At 40.1% G+C, this 19,296-nt stretch overlaps 6 protein-coding genes across 16 annotated transcripts; 2 read left to right on the top strand and 4 right to left on the bottom strand.

Moving 5' to 3' along the window:
- Positions 1–1,026: 1,026 nt before the first annotated feature.
- LOC129584785 (acetyl-CoA acetyltransferase, cytosolic-like) lies at positions 1,027–5,104 on the bottom strand. Of its 2 annotated transcripts, none has more exons than XM_055477103.1 (4): positions 4,069–5,104; positions 3,884–4,015; positions 1,910–2,064; positions 1,027–1,591 (listed from the first exon to the last, which is right to left on the bottom strand). In XM_055477103.1, exons 1-4 carry the CDS (start codon positions 4,748–4,750, stop codon positions 1,310–1,312), a joined length of 1,251 nt encoding a protein of 416 aa, XP_055333078.1. In that variant the 5' UTR covers positions 4,751–5,104; the 3' UTR covers positions 1,027–1,309. The 2 variants fall into 2 exon arrangements, with proteins under 2 accessions (XP_055333078.1, XP_055333087.1); XM_055477112.1 differs by having other exon boundaries at positions 3,884–4,000; positions 4,069–5,088.
- Positions 5,105–5,496: 392 nt separating this feature from the next.
- Positions 5,497–10,311, bottom strand: LOC129584799 (balbiani ring protein 3-like). The gene is made up of 8 exons (XM_055477122.1): positions 9,823–10,311; positions 9,228–9,378; positions 8,971–9,015; positions 8,730–8,810; positions 8,142–8,278; positions 7,871–8,067; positions 7,373–7,462; positions 5,497–6,165 (listed from the first exon to the last, which is right to left on the bottom strand). Exons 1-8 carry the CDS (start codon positions 9,913–9,915, stop codon positions 6,117–6,119), a joined length of 843 nt encoding a protein of 280 aa, XP_055333097.1. The 5' UTR covers positions 9,916–10,311; the 3' UTR covers positions 5,497–6,116.
- Positions 10,312–11,176: 865 nt separating this feature from the next.
- On the top strand, positions 11,177–12,650 carry LOC129584314 (60S ribosomal protein L23a-like). Its single transcript, XM_055476463.1, has 4 exons — positions 11,177–11,356; positions 11,431–11,755; positions 12,114–12,290; positions 12,516–12,650. The coding sequence occupies exons 1-4, from the start codon at positions 11,317–11,319 to the stop codon at positions 12,598–12,600; spliced, it is 627 nt and encodes a 208-aa protein (XP_055332438.1). The 5' UTR covers positions 11,177–11,316; the 3' UTR covers positions 12,601–12,650.
- A 198-nt stretch (positions 12,651–12,848) lies between these two features.
- Positions 12,849–14,229, bottom strand: LOC129584334 (28S ribosomal protein S23, mitochondrial-like). Its single transcript, XM_055476486.1, has 4 exons — positions 13,874–14,229; positions 13,544–13,705; positions 13,410–13,484; positions 12,849–13,299 (listed from the first exon to the last, which is right to left on the bottom strand). Exons 1-4 carry the CDS (start codon positions 13,915–13,917, stop codon positions 13,059–13,061), a joined length of 522 nt encoding a protein of 173 aa, XP_055332461.1. The 5' UTR covers positions 13,918–14,229; the 3' UTR covers positions 12,849–13,058.
- Positions 14,230–14,400: 171 nt separating this feature from the next.
- LOC129584258 (PSME3-interacting protein-like) lies at positions 14,401–16,771 on the top strand. Of its 10 annotated transcripts, none has more exons than XM_055476397.1 (7): positions 14,401–14,630; positions 14,716–14,811; positions 14,870–15,071; positions 15,632–15,730; positions 15,843–15,892; positions 16,032–16,270; positions 16,334–16,771. In XM_055476397.1, exons 3-7 carry the CDS (start codon positions 14,951–14,953, stop codon positions 16,494–16,496), a joined length of 672 nt encoding a protein of 223 aa, XP_055332372.1. In that variant the 5' UTR covers positions 14,401–14,630; positions 14,716–14,811; positions 14,870–14,950; the 3' UTR covers positions 16,497–16,771. The 10 variants fall into 10 exon arrangements, with proteins under 10 accessions (XP_055332372.1, XP_055332418.1, XP_055332365.1 ...); XM_055476443.1 differs by having other exon boundaries at positions 14,882–15,071; XM_055476390.1 differs by having other exon boundaries at positions 14,733–14,811.
- Positions 16,756–19,135, bottom strand: LOC129584324 (NADH dehydrogenase [ubiquinone] 1 beta subcomplex subunit 9-like). Its single transcript, XM_055476475.1, has 4 exons — positions 18,868–19,135; positions 18,358–18,500; positions 18,240–18,295; positions 16,756–17,203 (listed from the first exon to the last, which is right to left on the bottom strand). Exons 1-4 carry the CDS (start codon positions 18,975–18,977, stop codon positions 16,946–16,948), a joined length of 567 nt encoding a protein of 188 aa, XP_055332450.1. The 5' UTR covers positions 18,978–19,135; the 3' UTR covers positions 16,756–16,945.
- Positions 19,136–19,296: the final 161 nt, after the last annotated feature.

Below are 19,296 nucleotides of genomic sequence, written 5' to 3' on the forward strand. Positions count from 1 at the left end.
CGCGTATGTCGCCGTGTGCCTAATAAGTGACGAATTGCCCGGTGGGATATCGTGTCGATGATAGATTCTCATCAAAACTACCAACCTCTTAACAATGCAACGTTAAAGACGGCAACATTCTCAAAAGAATAGTTATGACATATAAAACAGTTCATCCATTGATTACATACACTTCCAAATTAAGCGATGAGTTTTTGATGACTTTGCCAGCAGATCAATCAAAAAATGAAATATATTTCTAGATTAATTCTTCGATTTGATGTGTATGTGGCAGCGACATTACAACAACTAATGGTGAGAGTTAATAGACTCTCGGCAGCCGTCCACACAAGTAGCGGTAGCCAGAAGGAGTGGCTATATTACCAAGCATAAGCTGCTGGTCAGTAACTGTATCACCCGTCTATGCACGAATATGAATGCCCTGCCTTAATTCCGTTGATAAGGAGCGCAGACAGAAAGCATTCAAGCTGAAATTAATTTACGGATTTACGGGTTCTTATTAGGCTTGTAAAGTGAAATAGTTTCATTCTTATCTGTTTGCACTGCTGTAGAAGAAATCAAAAAGATGACAGCTGAGGGCATATGTAAACATATATCCAATAACTTCTTCAAGATAAGACCTATTTCAGAATGTGAACCAGAGAGAGAGAGTTCGATGTGAATTCTGAAGTTATTCAACAGATGTCAAACGTATGCGCCCAGCAGGAAGTTCAAAGCGGGTCATTCTTGATCAAGGAAGAGTCTGTGCCGAAAAAACGGATAAATCCGATTAGAAGTGTTAAGCCAGAAATAAAATCATGAATAAGAATAGGAGCAAGTATCAAAATAATGATTTGGCCATTCTTGTTCTCACATTTACTGCAGATAAAACCAAATTTTAACAGAAACGCATATAATGCAACAACGAAATCGATATTTCTATACCTAAATACCTAATAGATATACGAATAGCATAATTAATATTCTGCGTTAAGCAAGTTTATATGGCACAATATACAATTTTCGATTTTCGTAAAAGAATGTCCGTAGTATGTCATCTTTAATTTTTTCAATACAATAAACATTAAAAAGAAAACCGAATGTTTGAACATGGTCAAAACGGTATGTCTCATAACTCACTTGCATACCATGAACTGCGAGTGCGAACCCATGAACTATTAAACTAATTAAATTCTAAAACCATATAAACTGACACGGATTAAAAGAGTAATCACCAGGAAATAGTAACTTGAGGGAGATGTAACAATTCATTCTTTTGACGGTACAGATATCACTGGACGTATTTCCAAACCATTTTTCACTAGAACGTTCACGTTCTTTCCACGCACAGTGCGATCCCCATTCCTCCACCGATGCACAGAGCCGCGACACCTTTATGACCACCGGTCCTTTCTAAACCATGCAGCAGCGACACCACCACCCGTGCACCTGATGCTCCAATGGGATGCCCCAGAGCGATGGATCCTCCGGAAATGTTCACCTTCGCTGCATCCACACCTAATTCCCGTGCGCATACAATGGATGATACAGCAAAAGCCTCGTTTAATTCAAAAACATCCACATCGGAAATGTTCCAAGAAGCTTTAGAAAGCTGAAAAACAAGGATCTTGACAACTTCATAAGTGGGAAAATACAGTACAACTCGCTGAGTACAACAATTAAGATTTTCTTTAAAAATGTAAGCTTGCTTGCGTGACTAGTAATACGCGTAATAAATCTTTCAGCATAGTGAGGATAGATGCCATGCCAGAGCTGTACCGCTACCGATGCAATAAGCCATAGATGTGCCGCTGCCCCAGGGATGAAAAATTTATGATTCTACGGTGCGATTTGTTATGTCACGAATTCGAAATGCAAGCGACAATTTAAAACACTTTAAAGAAAAAGAAAAATCGGTTTTTCAGCTTACTGCTTTTTTAACGGCCTCGACTGGACCAACACCCATAATTATGGGATCGATTCCAGCTTGCGCCCACGAAACTATTCGTGCCATCGGAGTCAATTTGCGGGATACTGCTTCCGCTTCAGACATCATCACGACAGCGGCTGCACCATCGTTCACACCTACATACATTCAAATTTGAACAAAATACGTAGGGTTTCCGTGATCTATCAGTGTAATGGATGTCATACACGCTTACGTACATACCTTGACCTATTATGGATGCCATACGCATACGCTTATAAAACAAAATATTATTATTGTCTCCTACGTACAAAATAAATCAGTTATCTACTCTATAGCAGTAAGCTATTTTGCGTGCTACCGATGTTGTCGAAGAGCGCTGCTATATATGTGTACAACTTGTATCTATAAGAGCAGAGTAGTCTGAAAATTGAAATAAGTACTATATAAAAAGCAAACGAGGTACCTATGTGGTACCTATGTGGTAAAAATGTTATACTACAGCCCTGGGCAGCCAAGTTGGGGCAGTAATAAAACTTCCCCAGCTTTCACCATTGCAATCGAATATATTTGTTCTACTTTTGCGTGATACCTCTTGGTCTAAAGTATCTTTTGTAACCATGTTTCTATGCAAAAAATTAAAGGTCAAGAAGTGAGAGCTAAACTTTTAATTTCATTTTTTCACAAAATCCGCGTTGCTTATTAAAAAATAATCACGTCCATTCGATAATACTTTTAAAATAGTTTAAGGTTGAGACCGGCAAAAGCAGTATGGCGGTTTACTAATGGTCTCCTTCTTGCTTCCGTTTTATCACTCAAATCGTGCCTAAAGCGTCCAGTGCGCTAAGCAACCCTGTTCTCCTATCCCGGCTGTTTAACATACAAGCCTATGGGAGAAAGATTAGTTTCAAGTGCCACTCTCCCACTGATCGCGCAAGGATGCTCTGTTTACCCGTAACAGAGACCTTCTGGACCACTCAACAGTTCCCAAAAGGGTCCAGAGAAAAATAGCGGCTGGTGATTTTATGGGAGGTGCATTTATAAGCCCCCTAAAAATTGCCACTACCCCAACTCCTTAATTGCCCCTTGGCTCCTTACAGGCATGCCGAAAGATTTCAGTTTTAATACTGCTGAATGCGCGATAAAAAGTTTTACTAAAAAAGTGTAAAAATAAAAGCAAAACCGTATATGGGAATATTTGTAATTTATTTTACAAAACTGCCCCAACTTGGCTGCCCAGGGCTGTATATTCTACGCAGGAATACTTTAAAAAAGTAAAGAGAACCGTAGAGTTCCCGTGCATTACCATTTTAAACTGTACAGTGCTTTTTACGTACACCTATTAAGCAAAAGTAACTAACAACATTTTACAGTTGCACAAAGCCGAAACCGGATCCTGATCTATCAATTCAACAAAAGCCTAACTTTCAACCGGAAATAAGTGCCTGACATTCTTCGTGCCTGGAGCTTCACCGGATAGCTCACAAAAGTTTTTAAGGAAACAAATTTTTCGAAGTTTCAGTTATAAGCTTAAATCATGCCCGAGAGCATATCAACGGAACACAAAAGATTAACCATGCATCTGAGGAGACCAAGAAAAATCAAAAGTAGTTATATTATTAACAAATGTCATACCCATCTGCCGTATTTATGGTTAGTATGCACTTGTCTATATAAAAATCGCCCAAAGTTTTTCTCAGGTTCCCCATGCCATTCACTGATGCTAAAACAGTTAGATGTCACGAAGACTTCATGTGGTTCCAAGGTGGACATGAAAGCGGAAGAGTAATAACAACAAATACATAGTACCTATATAAAAATCGTGTTTCAACAGCGAGTCCTTATTCCTTAAAAACTTAGGAAGGTTCTGCAATTTATGCTGATACTTGATACTGTAGTATATAAAAAGCCAGTAAAACAATCTGAGAAACACATGTGCTCCTCCTCCTTTATAACATACAGTAAAAATTGATTTACCTGAAGAATTTCCTGGAGTTACCGTGCCGTTAGCTTGAAAAACTGTCCTTAATCTGGCCAAAGCTTCAACGGTGGTATCTGGTTTGACAAACTCATCGGCACTCACTTCTACGGTTTCTTTAAAACAAAACACTGCTTGCGCATAAAGAAGTCTTGAGATCTTGCTTGAGACATGGAATCCTTACCTTTCCCACTCTGCACGCATACCGGGATAATTTCTTTTCGGAAATACCCCGCTTTCTGAGCGGCTCCCGCACGCTGCTGCGACTGCGCAGCGTATTCGTCCTGCTCCTGCCTTGTCACTTTCCACCGCTCCGCCACCTTCTCCGCAGTATTCCCCATTAGAAATGGATGCCCATCGGGTAGGCGATTAAACGCATCCGTCAAGCCGTCGGTCGTGCAGGTGTCGCGCATCACCGTGTCGCCCATAACGACGGCTTTCCTCAGACTGATGACATGGGGTGCTTGGCTCATACTCTCCTGGCCACCGGCCACAACAATCTTGGCGTCCCCATTACGGATAGACTGGTAGGCTGACACGAGGGCCTTCATGCCCGAGCCACACACCATCTGCACGCTCCATGCGGGGACGGATATCGGAATGCCCGCCGCGACCGCTGCCTGCCGCGCGGGATTCTGGCCCTGGCCGCCTGTCAGCACCTGGCCCAGTATCACTTCACTGACTTCTTCGGGACGAATACTGGCGCGTTTTAATGATTCCGTGATAACGAGCGACCCCAGCTTATGGCCAGGTAAAGAGGAAAGGGCTCCGTTCAATTTTCCGATGGGAGTCCGACAGGCGGAGATGATAACAACATTGGGCAATGCGGACCCATGACCATTGCATACCACATCGGGTTGAGCCATTTTCTCGGTTTCTGTGATATTCTAGATGGCGGGATATCGCGTTCCCAAGCTGGAGCGAGCAAACGTCACACAACTAGCTCGAAAACGATTTATTACATCTACAAGTTGGATGTTTGGTGGTCGGAGAAACCGATCTGACAGGCAAAACGATCGACCGACTGCGATAACAAACATGCAAGCCAATCAGAACCGTGCGGACGGAAATCAGCTGACTATTGACTGGTGTACTATGTGACATGCGTATTATATATCAAAGGCTCATTGTCCATAAAGAAGGAATGCGCAATAATGAATGTAGTGCCCGCACACCGGAAATGATTGATGGAAATGCTGGGAACGGAAAAGTCCTTAGAAGTTTTCCATCATCAGTATACTTGCACTAAGATTTTGTCATTATTTACATATTCGTAATATATGCTCATGTTCGCTGCTTATCAACTTCCGGTAATAAGCGAAAATTCACAACCGGTAACGAAGCGCGAAATTCAAAGGAACAGAAGAATTGCGTAAGTAACTCCTTACTTACTATGGTGCCCGCAAGTAACTCCAGGCTTCCATTTTTTGCAGATTGCTTATTACAAACCGGTTTATGGTTCTGTGCGGCATTGTGTTTAGAAACCAAAAGCGATATTCGGAATACTTATTGCAAAATCAGGCAATTTCTCTTGCACGCATGGTATGCGCGATTTTTAACAACAATCAATGTCCATGGCCTGCTTGGCCCATGCAGGTGTTCCCACACACGGGGACGGCGGGGGTTTCAACGAATTTTATTACCAGCGAACAAATGATAAAACGAAATTATATCGCAATGGGACATCAAAATTTTTTGGCAAACTATTATGGAATTCTCACGAAAACATCGTTTCTATAGGTTCGGGTGAATGAAAAATTTATTACAACTGAGGACATCAGCTAAACCACAAATCTGCAGCAGCACAAAATATTTATATGATTAAGAAATAAAAAGTGTCTGCGTCAGTTTCGCTCTTCCTGTGAAGTCTGGACTTCGAAATCGTGACCATTTTACGATGCCATATTCTACTTGTACAGGTTAGAGAATTCGCAAGTATACCACAAATTAAAAATTTCATTTATGTAGGCACGAGCATAAAAAACAAAAAACCAGCTGATATTTCACGAAATCGCGATTGCGGCAAACCAATAAAAGGTTGTTCGTCTGCAATTTATTATTGCACTAATGCGTACAGTACAACTACCGACTAGTGTATTGTACAGTACGTTCATTGCTGCTGTACTAGCTGTAGGCCCCAGGTACTGGACCCACAATGTAATTACAGTTCCTATCTGCATCTGCTAATGCAGTGGCGAAGAAATACTTTTACACGTGCTGTGCAAGAAAGGATCAGTTTCTCCTTCCTGGTCTCACCGCTCGCGATCCGGTGGGAACGCATCTAATAAAGAAACAAAGCAGCCGGTTACACTTGACAATGGCATTATTAAAATTGTTTTATGATGCGGATAATAGAAGCATAGATGTTACAATTTTTACATGATCTTGTACTTGGATGCGCCTGTGCCATGTAAGAGTGAAACGAATATATAGATATTAAGAAACCGTTACAGGCACCCCCCTCCCACCCACGTTATTATAGACACCCCTTTTCGCACCCTGTTTATTATAGACAGAAACCCGTTTTAATAATACTCTGATATATTAATATCTGTATGTGAGCGTATTACTTACGAGCTATAATTATGGATTTTCATGCCAGTTTTATCGAATTCTTCAACTATTGTGAACTTCTAATCACAAAACCTAAAAGCCGATGATATCTATCACAAACGATGACAAAGCTTCTGAAAGCGGCGATAAGGTCAAAGCTTGGAAACATGGAAGGAAAGGTAAACGAAAGAAAGGTAATAATTGTTAAAGTGGAAGCGAGAAGTGTATACTTCCTTCCCACCAGTCAACTAAAAGAAACACACCATAGGGTGATCTCGGGCAAGCACCGGTGCCAAAAAAGCTTTCTAACAACATCTCCAACACTGCTCAAAACTTACAGAAAGGCAAATTTGTTATGTACTGGCTAAAGTCACGCTTAAAGGCAAGTAAAATCATCCAGCATTTGTTTTCGGTCGGTCTCACCAACCGACACTGTTGACAGTAACGGCACAGGTAAAACTAACAAAAATAACCATTAATTTTACAATTGTTAGCCTGTTAAAACTAACTGACTATCTGTAGTAGTGTAGTTTTCGTACCGGTATAGTTTCTTGCGAGTGTCAAAAACACGCCCAAGAAAATTTACCGGTTCTGTAGGTCCAGGCGACATCGCCATATGTAAATACACCACGCAGGATGCCGGATGGACTCGTAGATCATTTTGCGAATAAACGATTCCGATAAAACTTTACCATAATCTTAAATTAATAAAAAGTGGTGCCTGTATAATATACGGGGGTAGAAATACCCTAGTTAATATCGTAGGCAATACATTATATAGAAATTATAGCCTGTGCTATATCTCACTGGTTATGAGTCGATTAAGGGTTGAACTGAATTGCAAATTTGTAGAATTATGATTTAAAAATTTATAGTGGTGCCATATTTTTACAGTGGTGCCTTCACTAGCCTTCACTAGCAATACATATACTTACGAACAAAGATAATCGTCGAACTGCGTCCCTGAAACACATGCTCTGCACGTTTTCGGACATTTGCATTTGCACTCCACGTGATCCCACACTCTGCAAATAGGCAGGTTTAAAATTTATCGGGCATTAACGAAAATAATTCCTTTGTTTTTCTTTGAACATATAAATTTCGAAGGAACCTTAAGGTAACTGCGGTAACATTTACCCACAACGGAATATAGTAAAGGTCACGGATTGGCACTGTGTACTAACTGTAAGTGCCATACAAAAGTACCATCTATACATCGAAAGAGCTAACAATTACAACCATGTAGTTTGCGATTTAATTATGGCAGTTACTTATTGCAACAACACGATATGCATTATGCAGTATGTCTTGGCAGCATAAGCGGGAAGTCACATACAAATATAACGGTAAGGTACTTAACAGTAGGGCTATAAAAAAATACTAAGCCTTAAGATTAACCTCTGATAAAAGAGTGAATTATAAATCTTTTTTACCTGTGTGGACCGCACATGACGCTGTCATCATGATTTCTGCACATGCATTTGCAGTTTGACGGCTCGTATTTTTGATTCGGTTTGCATTCATCTGGACTTTGCGAACACCGGCAACCACAGCTCAGATCTTCCGTCAAATTAAAGGTTTGATATCCAGATGGAGATAGTTTTCCGCTCTTGTAGACCAGAATCAATCCCTAGCGCATTAAGCTGTTAATGCGAAGCGCATCTGAGCATGGGCCGACATATACACTGTAATTGTATGTCTTACCTTTCTTTGTACCGTACGGGAAGATGTGGACTGGCACAACAAATTGGAATGTCCACAAACTCCTGTGCAACGCTTCACTTTAGTCCCAGCAGGATAAACTACTTGCGCCGAATTTTGATTCGGCATTTCAATGACAGCTACAATAAAAGTGTGTTTAAATATCCGGTGATAAAAGCAACAAAGCTAACAAACGGTGAGTGTTTCTGTGTGCTACTAATATTGTACTAGATTTAGAATATTCGTAAAAATGCTATTGTTATAGAAGATTCATAATTTAAGTTCACCAATCTGTTTCGTTTCTACAGTTCAGTTAAAACTGGCTAAATTCCTAATGCATTATGCATAGAAAATTGCAGCTTAAAATGAGTTCTGTAAGTATTTTCAACACGGATTACCCGCATTCTGTCAATTCATCAGCCAGCCAGCATCTACATGGATACATGGATAATATCTTAAGTATTACACTGATTGCTTCTAATAAACCTGCAATTTTGCTAGCATTGATAATCTAGTTAATTGCTGAAATACTTGGACGATTAATTACGCATTATTAAGGTCAGAGAGTACCGTACACCAAGCGCCGCTTACTTTCTCGTGGCATGCAACCTGGATTTTCTGCTACCGGCACCTCCTCAACTGGCTGCGAACCGGGATAATATGAAATCGCCTCTGTAAACGTATTCAAGAAAAACACGGCAATGGCAACATTTCTTAAATATCTATATATGTACGTAAGTACGTTGCGCCTGCACTTCGTTGGCCGTAAACAAGATTAAATTTTTCGAATGATAGAAAGCAGATATAGTTTACTCAGTTAGGGATGGAGTACCTGCCATCCGGAACAATCCTGAACCAGGATCATTTGGACGTCGCGCTGCAAGTACACCGATCAATTTGATTTACAGTATTGTATATATACAAACATAATTATCCTAAAAACCATGATTCAACGTCGATGACTCGAGTACAATCGATATCATATCGTATAATTTATAAAGTTACCGTATACAGTATACACAATGTTTTTGTATAAAGCACGCACACTTATACCGGCCCGGTTTCACTTATGTACCAACACAATCTTACTGTAATGCCGCCCTGAACCAATCTGAAGCGATACGGCCAGCGGCTGCGGCTCGTTTGGTGCGATTGCTGCGTTTGTTCCATACTTCTGCACAACTTCGTCAAACGACATCAGCGCGAGTTCTTTCAAAGCGTCTATCGGATTCACCGGAACCTACAATTTCAAAAACCCTGCTTAATATTGTTATAAAATTTGAAAATTCTCCCGTTGTTAACAACAACGAGTTGTAAATAATGATCCAGTAGTGTTATAATTTGCTCGTTGTCCACTACACATACGTGCACATACCTACTTAAAATTAATAGACTTAAATTTATAATTCAATAAACTGAATAGAGCGTTACTTAAATCAAGCAAAAAAGTACCGTATTGTACTGTATAGTACAAACTGCCGTAAGGATAGTAAATTATAGTAGAGATATCTGCACATCAACCAAGACTCAGTTGGAATAAGTACTTGGGCAAGCTACGCCACAATTTCTAGTTGCCGGAAAAAGTACTGTAAATCCATCTTTGTTTCTTCACGTCGCTAATTTTGTTCTTCAGTTGTACTGCACAACAGTTTTAGCTTTGGAATAATGTTTATACTGCACCTACATCACCGGCGAAGGTCGTAGGTGACTGATATCCGCACACTAGTGCGCAATACAGAAAGAAACGTATCTGGAAGCATCTCCAAAGATATTCCATGACTAAATAAATTTGTCCAATAGATAAACTTCACAGGAAACGTTCAAGCCCTCTGGTTTTCCCAAAAAAATATAGGTTTTTCAATACGGCATAATTATTTTTGGCGTATACAAATCCGATCAATGAATCGGTCTGTTCCGCGGAATAATCCTGTCTCTGGAAATTGTGCTCAAAAGGTGACACACAAAGAATTCTTCACGTATTTTACAACGAACTGTACTCAGAATCTGCAAAAATTTATAAAATTGTTTTATTATGTTCTGCACTCATGAATTTAGATCAGAGAAAGATTAGGTTTCTTCATACGCGTGCGCACGTTAGTGCACAAGCGACAGTTGTTGGGTTGTGCTGCTTGTTGGTGCGGTACCGTAAAGTTGTGTTATTATTATATCGCATGAGAGTGGATGACAAATTGTGCCACTTTAACGCATCGGCTTCGAAATTCCCCTTATTGGTTAACTACTTCACTGCTAAACTAATCATGTTTTTCTGGGTTCCTTTTTCGTTCATACTGCCCTTATCGTAGAAAGCAGATCACATGAAAGTAAGAGTGACCTTTGCATGATTTTAATCAGGGTGCTGCTTGACGCATACGTTCGGGCCGTGTCGCCTGATAAATATAACAATAATGATAATAATAATTGAATATTTGAATGTATATCATTCACAATCATTGTATGTCTACTTACTGCAGTAAAAACTACTTTATTGTTAGTAAGGACGTACGTATATATACTGTACTCAACATCTCCATTCTTCCATCCCACAATTTGATTCTTCCATGATAATATTTAATATCATGGAAGAATCAAATTACAGTACACAGCACGTACTACTGAACATCCTTGGGGGCGAACAACCACTCGCGCACCCCGTAAACATAAATATCCTCTGTACAGTGTACATGCAGTTTTAATAAATAAAAAAATTTAATAACATCAGGCTTGTGATTTACAATTAGTACTTACGCGTGTAGATGCTATTAATCCTATGGCTCTGTGCTGCTATACATTAACATTTTTTAATTATAAGAGTTATGATTACAGTTGAAGAAATACGATATGATATGTACGAGGAAGCAAATTAAAGGTACTACTTATATAAATTAGAAGCAAAGTGGAAAGCCAAAAGTGCGCGCAAATGAAGGCGTAAATTCTAAGTCAAACCCCGCCCCGTGAGGCAGTTACTCAGTTAACCATCGGCTGGGTCCCACGGAGTCGCACATGGTTAGCCTCTGACTGTCACTGGTTTTCGTCGTACAGTACTTTTCGCTTTGCGGTAGACTGATGCTGGCCAAAAATTAGGAATCTGACACTTTGGAATTCCGGTGTTTTTGACGGTTCCTCATTTTATCAATCTGGAGAACTCGAGTTTTTGAGATTGGAGTAAATTTACGCAAAGATGCCTAAACGGACTTACAAAAAAGCTAAGGGCCCGGGAGGTAAGTCGACTGTGCGGTAGAATTAAGCTGTATGGTTCTTGGGAAGACTACGTGCATGATATCTAATTTTGCAGGTAAAACCCAGGGAAAAAAACTCGAAGGAGTCAAGAAACCCAAGGCCGCCACAGCTACAAAGGTTTCAAATGAAACAGCCCCGAAAGGCGCTGCCAAGGCAGCTCCAGTCAAAGCCGCAGGAGGAAAGACCTCGCAGGCTCCTGCCAAGAAGCCAGCCTCGGCCGCGGTAACGAAGGCACTGAAGACCAAGCAGGCTATCAAGAAGGGAACAATCACTACACGGAAGCGTAAGATTCGAACTAACATTACCTTCAAATTGCCCCGCACCCTCAAGACAGCGAGGAAGCCAAAGTTCCCGCGAAAGAGCGTTCCGCATCGTCCAAGGTATGTAGAACTACGCTGTGACATTATGACGTGTATATTTCAAATTGTAATGGTTAAAGTTATTGCTCTCGCATGCACAGTGTGAATACAAACAAAATTAAGGTGAATTTTAAATCTTAGCGCTGGACGCACACGCGAACTTTACAAAATTGAGGTTACAGTAATTTCCAAGACTTATTGCTCTTTAGATTGTTTAGCTGTTATTTTTTGAATTTTTTTAAATAAGTTGTGGATTTTGGAAATATATTGCTTGATATAAATTTCCATCGACTCAAATTTCCACACGAATAAGGGTACTGGTGTTGGAATGGGAAGAACTAGGATTGCACGAAATACTGTAAAATTGTTATGTATTTAGGATGGACAAATTCGCAGTGATCGACCATCCAATCACAACAGAATCCGCAATGAAGAAGATTGAAGAGAATAATACGCTTGTTTTTCTGGTACATTTGAAAGCCTCGAAACCCCAGATTAAGCAGGCGGTGAAGGCCATGTATGATGTGGATGTTGCGAAAGTTAACACCCTGATCCGGTAATTTTATTTCTGCCTAGCGAGATTGTAAAGCAATACATGTACCGGTATCGTACTTCGGGAATATTAGGAAGTAGGAACGAATTTTCGGTGGCTTGAAAGTTACTTGACAGTTTTCTTGTGTTTATGACTAATTGGTAAATCGGTGAATGTTCGACTTAATTGTTGTTTGCTGCAGATGATATGTGCTTAGCATGGAAGTCTTAAGTGATTTGATGTTTTCAGGCCGGATGGGTTCAAGAAGGCTTATGTCCGCCTTTTACCTGACTTCGACGCATTGGATGTGGCTAACAAGATCGGAATAATCTAAATTTCTACCCTATATTCAATTTGGGAAAATAAAGTTTTGGATTTGTCTTGCTCTCATTCGTTAACGTTTGTCGCCATCCACTTCGGCTTAGTAAAAAATGAAACTTCTCTGGTTGGTAAAATTTGATGAACGATTTTCGGATTCTCATCCCACGCTTTCATTCTACCGCCAACTTATTTCGAAACTTCAGTGTTCACTCAATATCTTTCATGTATGTACTTCGTGAACCACATCGCATGAATGTTTTCATTACTGTAATACCAGCGGCACGCACCAGGCCATACTCCAGTTCAATAAGTAATTACACATTAGCAGTAGCACACAGACTTGCATGGGAATAGTGCACAGGTACATTCAAGTACTGTTTCCAGGCTTGGTGCAAACACAAACCACTCAGACGCGTGACCTGGTTACAGTAAACACAGATTCGGATAGCGACGGATACCATAAAATGATTTTCACGACCGCTGTCGATCAGGGCCCTCTGAAGGAACATGCGGTTTAGGTGCGAAAGGGGCATCTTCGGAGGGAGGGGAGCCTGGCGGCATCTCTCGGCGCCGAAACGCCAAGGGTGGACTCCGTACGGCTTTATCTTGAAATACCGTCCCTTGAGAAGCCAATGCAGATACAGACGCTTGGAATAAATCTTCCTTGCGAATCGATGCATCTTTGCTCAAGTTCAAAAACGTGTCGGTGAACCTGGTTCAAAGAAAATATCTGAAAATAAATTTGTCGGAAACGAAAAAAGTAAAAACGGATGCTTAATCAATCACGCCATACATTACAGTACTTATTATCTTATAACTTACTTCTGTGCGATTGTTTGTCCAACCGGACTCGCTAAATTGATTAATCCGGGGCTAGTGTAACGCTTGTAAAATTGTCTGCAGAAGATTTTCTTGGATCAAATGCCATTGCAGTTTTTGAGTCTGTAGCAACTCACGCTCTTATGATATCTTCCGGATACATTATATCAGGAATCTCTTTCATCACTGGCGGTCGATCCATCACAGGCTCCAGTTTCGGGGGAAATGCTTCGTAAACGTCATACCACAGCGGCCGATCTTCCCATTTGAGCGCACCGCCGCGCATTAACCCTTTTATTCTGCATATACGACCAAAATAAAGACTTCTAGTGAAGTTTGTAATAGCGTTCAGTCGTTCACCATTCGGCTTTGAATTCTACCATACTTACATCCCAAAATAATAAACAACATAAACCGATGATAAACAACTGAAGTCGCTGATTGATGTCTTACGGTAAGGCCCTTACCTTGTATACACGGTTCCTAAAGTTTTCAGACGACTTTCCGCCATTCTGGTATGCTGCTTTTACAGTCAAAATAATCTAGTCCGAGCCGCTGTCAAGACTTAAGATACAGAACAAAGCTAACCGGTAAGCAGACAGAGCGATTCCAAGCAAAGTAAGGATATCCGATATTACCGAAAATAATGCCACGGGATTAAGGGTCTAAGAAGCGAGGGCCAAAAAATGCGAAACCAATAAGCCTGTCGCAATTTCGAAAAGACAATTAAAATCTGTACTACAACAATTATACCGGATATGAAAACAACAGAAGTATGATAGTAACATATTGTACTTGTCACTTGTGTTACTTACTAGTAAAGTAAAATCTTTTTGTGAACTTTTAACTTTTAAATTACTTTTACAATAAATGAATGCTGCAAAACTTTCGTGCAACACCGAACCTGCAGGGGTTGCCCAGTACGCCACGCATTTCAACTAGAAGGCTCGTTACGCTACGGGTACTGTTTTCAAAAAAATGCGAAGCACGCTAACAACTTTTGAAAATGAAAATTGGAGAGTGCAATGCAGTGAATGCGAATCTGCTTGCTTCGACTGTTTTTATATATTTGTTTTGGAAAAATACTCGAATGATTGTTTCTTTATTTTTATTCGGATAAGGCCATCATAAGGGCACAAAAGTGGCCACTGACCATCATGTAGGATTACCTTGGCTGACGAGTTCCGTGGTTCGCTGGCTCGAGAATTTTTGCGGTAAGACACCGTAAGAGTTAAGACCGTAAGAGAAGAACTGAGGACGTTTTGTATGATCGTTGCATCGAGCTTGCAGAAGGTACTTTGTATTATAGTATTTTCTAAACTTCAGACTGTGAAGTAGTGGTGGTGAAGTGGTGGAGTATATATTCATTGATTTTCGCGCCATTGGATCTGGATTTGCTGTTATTGTAGGTCTGCTGTCTGCATCACTGACTAGTGACATAAATAAATTATAAATGAATATAGGCAGTTATAAAGGCAAGTGCGGCATTCTGGACTCCGGAGGCTCATTAATCATATTGATCACATTCATTGCATCCAATAATCATGAGTTTCGCCGCACCAAAAGAAACATTCAAATCGTTTGTGACTGAAAAAGAAATTGAGGAAAAGAAAAAAGTCCGACAGGCTGAATGGGAAAAAGTTCGGAAGCCTGATCAGCCGCTGCGTAAGTTTATGATTATCGCTTATGTTGTTGTCCGCATGAACATTTTTAATTTTGTGTTTTACAATACTGTATGTAACTCTAATACGTATTACGTACAATAATTTTGGTTATAATTTATGTAAGTATACAAATATTAGATTTTTTTATCATTTGGAAATGAAACCTAAAGAATGCACAAATTTGTCGTTTTAAAATGAGTACATATTAAATTTATAGTAATTTGTATTTAAAAATCTAGAAGACAGTAGAAGTACGATAATTACCTACTACAATAAGTACTCGTACGGGATAAAGCAGTACCACAAATTAAAAGTAATATTGTAAGTGGAGTTAAGTGCTTGTACAGTACTGATAAATTACATATATATAGATATTATCTATATACTACTAGTATATACTTCGAAATAGGGATGTTTTACGTATCGCGATTCTCAAACATCAGTAAGTAATTACTAATTACGTACTGATTTACTGTTGGCTGGTAGCCTGGTACTGTTTGTATGACTGACGAAATTATTGATAGCTGCTTTGACGGTAATACGCATAGTATTTTTCTGCAGAAGCTCCAGATGAACCTGTCGATAATCGGACGCTTTACGATCGTTTGAAAGAGCAGAAACTGAAAGAGCAAGAAGAGAAAGAAGAGGCTCGAAAACTCAGTGAGACACCTGCATCACTACCGTAGTACCGACTTCCTCTGACTTGTGTCATCCGAATGCTTTTTCCTTTATTAACCGATAGCAGCTTGATTTATTGTTTCGTTTATTTCAGAAAACTTCGTGCGTGGTTTGGAACATGATGAAGTCGAGTTCTTGGATCAGGTATAGTGTAGGGATAAGATTGATCATCATCATAAGATCTAGCTTTCACGGCTTCTGGCAAGATTCACATTGAAATTCTGGCAAGACCGATATTTGATGATGTTAGTTACAGTATAATTTTTATAAAATAATTCCATAGCTAGATGATATTTACGTAAGAATGGAGCGCGAAAAACAGCAGGAAGAGAAAAAAGCAATAATGGAATTTCGGGATAAACTAGCGGCTGTCCAAACAGAAGCTGCCCCGATCGCTGGAATCGCTCCTAGCTTAGTGATTAACAAGCGCAAAGAGGATCGTACTTTGGCAAGACAGTCTAGTACTGAGCCCCCTAAGAAGCGGCAAAACGACCTCTTAGCTGGAGTCGTAAAAATCAGACGGTAACTGAGAATGGGCGTGGGTCGGGACTGTCTGGATTATGACCTGTAATTTTTTACGTTCAGGTTAAATAGCGGAAGCTCTGATGAACCCTTGAAATCCCCAGCACAGGTGGCAGAAGAGCTGCCGGAACAATCACCCGCATCCACCTCAGACCCTGTTTCTTCCAGAAACAGCTCCAGCATCGCACTCTTGGTTGCTTACGGCAGTGATTCTGACAGTGAATGAATCATGAGGCTTCTTCTCTTGGATAATTGTGACTGTGATAGCTCCTTTGTTTTTCAGTTAGTGAAATCTATGGTGCTTCTGTCTGCGGTTTTGCTTGTTAATCTTCTTGTGCTAGACTCGAGGGAAAGAGCTGCTTACCGTACAAATTCATCTATTTCCATGCGCTAAGCTGAATAACATATGGACTAATGAACTGAACCATTGTCGTTTTTACCTATCTGCAAAGCAAATGCAGTACAGTATTGTACAAGTACCAGACTCAAGCAGAATAAATTTTATACAATCTGTACGGGTCTACTCTAAATGATAGTGACGACTCAACTCGTAGAAAATGCCAAATTCAAAAGAAGTTATCCGCTACGCAATAAAATTTTTACAACTACGAACTATAATCAACACTTCTGCAGTTAAGCAAAGCATCACGCATGCTCAATCCCATCTACAGGAAGCTAGGTGTATCTGCTCCCTGGCGCGACAGTCGGATTATAGACCTCATCAATTTTGGCTTTTTTATGATCCGGATTCGGATACTCAGCCGGTGGTTTTTCATCCCAGTTTCCTTTCCACTCTTCTTCGTGTGAATCGTATGGTTTGCCACGGTTGTGGTGCTTCTCCCAGAATTTAATAAATTCATCTTTGCTCTGCTCGCGGCGTTTGAAGTAGTGCGGAAATTGCGCTTTCTCCATCGGATGCCACATATCAATCAACTACAATAGAAAAACCACTGTACTTGGTACCAAAAATGAAAATTATGAATTACTTACTGACGTCTATATTAAAAATTTCATTTAAGAGCTTATCGCATTAAAAATTCAGTTACAAGCTTTATTACAACGTAGGTATTGTGTTATAACTAGGCCTATTTATGACAGCAGCGATTCTGGTTTAATGAATTGTCCACACTACAAATAAAAAAACATTAAGACATGGTCACATGGACATGTTTCAGATAAAAGATTCTAAACCGGTTTAGGTCAAAAATCGATCATACTATTTGAAACTTCGTAGACTCAGTGATGTCCCGTTTTTTTCACGGGCCTGGTAATCACGGAATTTCGCATCCCGCACCCGCTTTGCTCGGAAATGCGGAGGCTGCTCGGATCGCGGTCAATATAGCCTGATTATACGCCCGCCCGCTACTCGGGAAAACACGGATTTCTTTGAATTAAAAAATTTTTATAGAATTTCTAGCAATTTTCGCAGCCAAAGTGTGTCAGCTTGTGCTTCGCGCGAAAGTTGGTGTCTAGGGTGGGTCTCTGATTCAAAGCGAACCAGTTGCGATACAGCGATTTGATAAGCGGCATAGTCTGCCCTGTGACGCAAACGTCGGTTTCGAAAGAAAATATATTTACGGCAATTGTATAAGTTATAATTACGGACAAGTTCAGTTTTTGAAAAGTAAAAGTAAGATTTATCATGCAGGTCTAGTCTTCTAGAAAATGCGTATCCATTAAACTTTTCGACGAAACTTTGTCACAAAAATTTTGTAATAGATTTGTAACAATTATTAAAATTATTGATTCATTGAAAATCGGGAATCGGAGCGGGTTGCGGGACGGTCCGAGCGCTCGGGTGCGGGAGCGGGTGCGGGAAAGTTTTTGATCGTGAAAGTGCGGTCGGGACATGAAAAACTGCAAACGGGACATCACTGCAAGTTCGTACTCTACAGTTAAGTTAATAACAACAGTACGTAAAATACGTAGTAATGTACTGGCAGTACTGAGTAGGTAATTAATGACTTACACTGTCCATTTTCGGGCTGTACCGTTGGTATGCATTACCTCCTGGAGAATATTGAACTGCAAAAACCAATCATTTGAAAATTTCAGAGATCTCTCTCAATATCGATATGATCACGCACACTGAAACGGTATCGGATGCTGGTTACGGAACAGCTCTTCTTCTCCGTCTTCGACCCATTTCTGCGCTTTCCTCATGTCTTTTTCATCTTTTCTTTGATCAAATCGCTGTCGCAGCAGAACTGCTCGGTATCTATATCCAGTCCTTAAAAGCAAAGCGATATTAACTGTCACGACAAAAGGAAATTCCTACAAATTGTCATTTATTATGAATTATCGTCTAGGGTCTACCAATTACCATTACTGTAACGATTTAAAATTAACCTATTCACAATATACTATTCTTCATTTGAATACTATATAATTGTTGAGCGAAGCTCGCTTTGTGCATATTGAAAATAAATTGCATATACTATATCGTATAGTAAGAGCTTACTTATAAACATAAACTAGAACATCAGCTTTCCCCATTCCCCATTAAATGCGCAATTGTACATGCTAATTTATTATTGAACAAGAATCGATAAATTATGGCAGACGATGGACAAACGCCTTTACTGCAGTACTCGTACCTCTCGACAATGAAACTTTCAATGGTGCGAAGAGCCTTTTTGTAAAGCGAGCAGACTCTCTCGCGATGAGAAACTGCACGTGTGGTTAAATAAGTGTATCTGTTTGCCATTATCAGAATTAAATCAATGCCAAAATAAAACACCAATGGAAGGTTCAACAGAATCTCGACTGCATTTAGATTGTAAAGCTTCGAGTTGACTTGTGAGCTGCAGAAAACTGAAAATAATCATTTAATGTTTTTGTTTTTGGAGTTTTGCTACCTTTGCAGGCCTTCATATGGGATGTGCTGCACTGCTGCTTTCCACCTAAATTCCCACTTCCCGAGCGTTAGTAGTAAGTACGGTACTAGTGCCACACCCCTAACAAATGTTGCGGTTTTTAACACAAGTATGGGCATCCCTAACGGGCGGTGTTTGGCTGATGAAAGC

The sequence above is a fragment of the Paramacrobiotus metropolitanus genome, unplaced genomic scaffold (genome assembly GCF_019649055.1).
Source record: "Paramacrobiotus metropolitanus isolate TYO unplaced genomic scaffold, Prichtersi_v1.0 Parri_scaffold0000002, whole genome shotgun sequence".
Taxonomy (NCBI): domain Eukaryota; kingdom Metazoa; phylum Tardigrada; class Eutardigrada; order Parachela; family Macrobiotidae; genus Paramacrobiotus; species Paramacrobiotus metropolitanus.

Bases quoted from the DNA above. Each gene is read 5' to 3' on its own strand.
- LOC129584258 (XM_055476397.1), top strand. From the start codon at position 14,951: ATGAGTTTCGCCGCACCAAAAGAAACATTCAAATCGTTTGTGACTGAA. The intron at 15,072-15,631 runs GTAAGTTTATGA...ATTTTTCTGCAG, and splicing joins GAAGCCTGATCAGCCGCTGC to AAGCTCCAGATGAACCTGTC. The intron at 15,731-15,842 runs GTGAGACACCTG...CGTTTATTTCAG, and splicing joins AGAAGAGGCTCGAAAACTCA to AAAACTTCGTGCGTGGTTTG.
- LOC129584785 (XM_055477103.1), bottom strand. From the start codon at position 4,750: ATGGCTCAACCCGATGTGGTATGCAATGGTCATGGGTCCGCATTGCCC. The intron at 2,065-3,883 runs GTAAATCAATTT...GAATGTATGTAG, and splicing joins AACTCCAGGAAATTCTTCAG to GTGTGAACGATGGTGCAGCC. The intron at 1,592-1,909 runs GTAAGCTGAAAA...CTTGTTTTTCAG, and splicing joins TCGAGGCCGTTAAAAAAGCA to CTTTCTAAAGCTTCTTGGAA.
- LOC129584334 (XM_055476486.1), bottom strand. From the start codon at position 13,917: ATGGCGGAAAGTCGTCTGAAAACTTTAGGAACCGTGTATACAAG. The intron at 13,485-13,543 runs GTGAGTTGCTAC...AATCTTCTGCAG, and splicing joins CCGGAAGATATCATAAGAGC to ACAATTTTACAAGCGTTACA. The intron at 13,300-13,409 runs GTAAGTTATAAG...TCTTTGAACCAG, and splicing joins GGACAAACAATCGCACAGAA to GTTCACCGACACGTTTTTGA.
- LOC129584799 (XM_055477122.1), bottom strand. From the start codon at position 9,915: ATGGAATATCTTTGGAGATGCTTCCAGATACGTTTCTTTCTGTATTGC. The intron at 7,463-7,870 runs GTAAAAAAGATT...GCCTATTTGCAG, and splicing joins GTCATGTGCGGTCCACACAG to AGTGTGGGATCACGTGGAGT. The intron at 6,166-7,372 runs GTAAGTATATGT...TTTCTTTATTAG, and splicing joins TTCGACGATTATCTTTGTTC to ATGCGTTCCCACCGGATCGC.
- LOC129584314 (XM_055476463.1), top strand. From the start codon at position 11,317: ATGCCTAAACGGACTTACAAAAAAGCTAAGGGCCCGGGAG. The intron at 11,357-11,430 runs GTAAGTCGACTG...CTAATTTTGCAG, and splicing joins AAAAGCTAAGGGCCCGGGAG to GTAAAACCCAGGGAAAAAAA. The intron at 11,756-12,113 runs GTATGTAGAACT...TTATGTATTTAG, and splicing joins AGCGTTCCGCATCGTCCAAG to GATGGACAAATTCGCAGTGA.
- LOC129584324 (XM_055476475.1), bottom strand. From the start codon at position 18,977: ATGGCAAACAGATACACTTATTTAACCACACGTGCAGTTTCTCATCGC. The intron at 18,501-18,867 runs GTACGAGTACTG...TTTGCTTTTAAG, and splicing joins GAAAGTTTCATTGTCGAGAG to GACTGGATATAGATACCGAG. The intron at 17,204-18,239 runs GTAAGTCATTAA...TTTCTATTGTAG, and splicing joins ACAGCCCGAAAATGGACAGT to TTGATTGATATGTGGCATCC.